The sequence below is a fragment of the Halyomorpha halys genome, unplaced genomic scaffold, assembly GCF_000696795.3.
Source record: "Halyomorpha halys isolate HHAL.00 unplaced genomic scaffold, Hhal_1.1 Scaffold733.1, whole genome shotgun sequence".
Taxonomy (NCBI): domain Eukaryota; kingdom Metazoa; phylum Arthropoda; class Insecta; order Hemiptera; family Pentatomidae; genus Halyomorpha; species Halyomorpha halys.
The window spans coordinates 374,004-377,524 of NW_027108463.1; the positions used below are offsets into that span (position 1 = coordinate 374,004).

Sequence of the window (3,521 nt, forward strand, 5' to 3'; positions counted from 1 at the left end):
TTATAATACTGATAGATTTTAAACTAAAAAATATACTTTTCATAAACTAAAATTAACACATGAACTATGTAAAAACTAAAAGAATTTGTCTCTCCGTTCTTCTTAATAAAACTTAGAAACACTAACGATAAAACTTTTGCATACAAAAAAAAAAAAAAAATTTACATAGATGAGAAAACTCCAGCTCCTATTGATTATTTATTATGGGGAACTTGAGTTGTTCTATGTGGACCGTCCTTCGTTTTTTTTTGGCTCTTTATAACTCTCTATTGTTACTATGTTATGCTCTCTAATTGTAATCACCCTGAATGGCCCCTCATGCCTTTGCGGCTCCTTACCCCTGTTAGAGCTCACTCTACGGTAAGCCACTGTCGCTATACCAATTTTCCCCACAATGTCACGTACACCCTCGTTATGTCGCGCCACGCGTTTGGCTTTCTCCTTTTCGATTTTCTCCTTCACCTTGTCCCACGTTTTCCTCAGTGCCATCCCCTTACCGACGATCTCCTCTCCGTCGATCACCGTGTTTGCGCCCTCTAAGTCCGAACAGAATTTTGAATAGAGCGAATCCCGTTACAGTATGTACGGAGTGGTTATAGGCTGTTATAGCTCTTATCATAGCCTCGTCTGGTTCCAGGCCCTTATCTAGCTGGTACATCCGCCAGTGATCGCTTAACGTACCGTGTAGCCTCTCTATACCCCCTCCCTCCCTGTTCTTAGGGTGTCCTGGTGTGTTTAGATGCCACCTTACCTCCAAAGCCTTCATTTCTTCCCTGACGCTGGCGTTATCGAGCTCCGTTCCCGCATTAGACGATATCCTTTCCGATACTCCATAGAACTGGAACCATGAACGCAGCGCTCCCGATATCACCTCGGCCGATCTTTCTCGAATCTGATGTGCCTTGGCATCTTTGCTAAAGAGGTCAATCACTGTAACCCTCTTGTAGCCCCGAGTGTCGATTTGTAATTCTACTAACGGTGTGTCCACAGTCGGTGTCTCCGCTTGTGTCCCCTTGGGTGGATGTCGGTCGTATTTGGTTCTGAGGCTCACCTCACTGTTCCCGATTATCTCCTGAATCGTTTTCCGCATATTCCACCAGAAATATTTCCATCGCAGGGCTTGGTCTGTCTCATTCAAGCCCCGGTGATTGGTCTTCCCCTGGTGGTATGCCAAGGTGACCTCCCTCTGTTGATCACCGTCCTGAACAGCAGAATTAAACAAATTAAAAACGAAGTTCTCAACGGAGGAGTTTTGTCTCCAACTTCCTCATATTAGTTAACAAAGTTGTGATTGGGCTCCAGAACAATGTTAGCGCCTCAATGTGATGATGTATGCTGATGATATAACCCTTTGCTGTAATACTATGTCAATTACAGCTCCTAAATACCAGTTACACTTCATGCCCTCTTATTATAGACAGAAAAATCGGGAACGAAGATATATACAGGGAGAACTAAGCACACCATCTCCATCCAATCAAAAAATACCATTGAAGGTTGCATAAAAATACAAAGTCCACTCAAAAAAACTAGCTGAAAATAAGCTGAACTTCAGTTAGAAGAAATTGAAATATTAATAGATCTTAAGAAGCCTCGGACATCAAAAGGTCTCCACGATATCTACGAACAAGTTACGCTGCAGTGGATCCCTCGGTACTGTGGAATAACTTTGAATGAACTGAGTAATAAACTTTCGAAGGAGGGCTCCTAATTACCCCAAATCTCCACCTTATCTCAACTGGAAAAAGCTAAATCCATTAATAAAGTAGCGGTTCAGCAGAGGTAGAATAATCAGCATTGAGACTTGTAATGCAGAGATCCATACTTCTCACTTTCAAGGAGGTTTCGATTTTCCGACTAAGAACTGGACATAACCGGTTCAACACTCACCTCAACGAAAAATTCTAATTGGTCTAACTCCTTTGTTTGAATGAGGACGAGACAAGGAAACTGCGGAAAACAATCTCCAAAAATGCGTACTCTTGGAGGAAATGAGGCAGAGATTGCAAGAACCGACTGACTTGGCGACCAAGCAGTTGGACGACCTGGGGGATCTCAAGAGAAACGCCAACTTTATTCTCATTCCCGTACTTGGTTATATGAATGGAAAGAACAATGACATGACATTATTTATTCGCGATGGTTAGCTTTTGGAGTGTACTAAGAATTACACTCGATACATTTATAATTTACGATAATTTGAAGATACGAGTATTAGACCTGTTGGTGATCAACGACTCAATTAATATCTGGATGTTACAATCAAATATTAATTTCAGGTGTTAAAAAAATATATATAAACATCAACCCTGGTCGATATTTAATATTTATACAAATTTGTTTTATTATTATCATTTCTTTTCTTTCGGATTAAGAATCGAGAAAAAAAAATAGCTAAAAGAAAAAAGAAAAAAAAAATCATTAGTTTTTAACTTTTAGGGAATATTTTATCGCAGTAGAAAAGTTGGGATCAGTTGCGATTAAAATAAAATATAAAAAAGTATATTTCCAATTAATTTTAATATGAATTTAATAATTGAAATAAATAAAAATTTAGACCAAAATAAAATTTGAATTAAAATAATAATAAGCCTGACCTGAGTGTGTGGAAGATTATAAATAGTTTATTTATCTAATAGTGGATAGTGTAGTTTTAATCGAAAATTAAAGTTTTAAAAATTAATGAAGTTCTAAAAAAAATAGATAAGTAGACATAAGCTTGGGTAAGCTTATTAATAATTAATTTTATTTTCTATTAATTAACTTTTTCATAGGGTGATTTTGATGACCTGGGCAAAATAGCCTGTAAAACATTTTTTTTTTAAATTTTGAAGTGAGGTGTGAACTTATATTTAAGGTATGGTATATTATTAGTAATAATTTTGATTTTAAAATTGTTACAAATGAATACCTAATAAGCTGTTAAATGTTTAGATTGTCCTTGAGGATGGCCGAATTGGCCGAAACGTTGGACTATTGATAGAATAAAGAAAGTTGAGACTTAGTAAGGATACCATTTGATTTATTTAATAGATAAATACCAGTCTCAAGAACTTGAATAAATTATATAAAAAAGTATATTATTAGCAAATAAATGCCGACATTTGGGACCATTTTGTATAATTTCTTTAGCGCTTTAAAGGAAACATTAACATGGGACAATTATTTCAATTCTCATTTTGATCCTTTTTATTAACATAATTTATTTTTCTCCTACGTTTCGCTCCTTCGACCATTGTCAAGGGAACCTTACTTTGATGTAATAAATACGATTAATTATAAGTACAATAATTAATTATAGTGATTAATATAAATATATAATTAATTAGTTAATCGAGTTGGAAATAATAGCAAATAAATAAAGGTTTTAAAATTTGATATCTCAAATCAAAGTCTCCTGGTCAATGACAGAATGACAAATGTTGAATCTTGTACGTTTTTTTTTTTTTTATTTAATAATTTTATAATAAATATAAATTTATAATTTTTAAATTGATAACCTCACCTTAATTTTAAAAAAT

General features: G+C 35.1%; 1 protein-coding gene across 1 annotated transcript; it reads right to left on the reverse strand.

Annotated features, from left to right (window-relative positions):
• Positions 1-493: 493 nt before the first annotated feature.
• On the reverse strand, positions 494-1,090 carry LOC136795619 (uncharacterized). Its single transcript, XM_067046785.1, has one exon. It carries the CDS (start codon positions 1,088-1,090, stop codon positions 494-496), a length of 597 nt encoding a protein of 198 aa, XP_066902886.1.
• Positions 1,091-3,521: the final 2,431 nt, after the last annotated feature.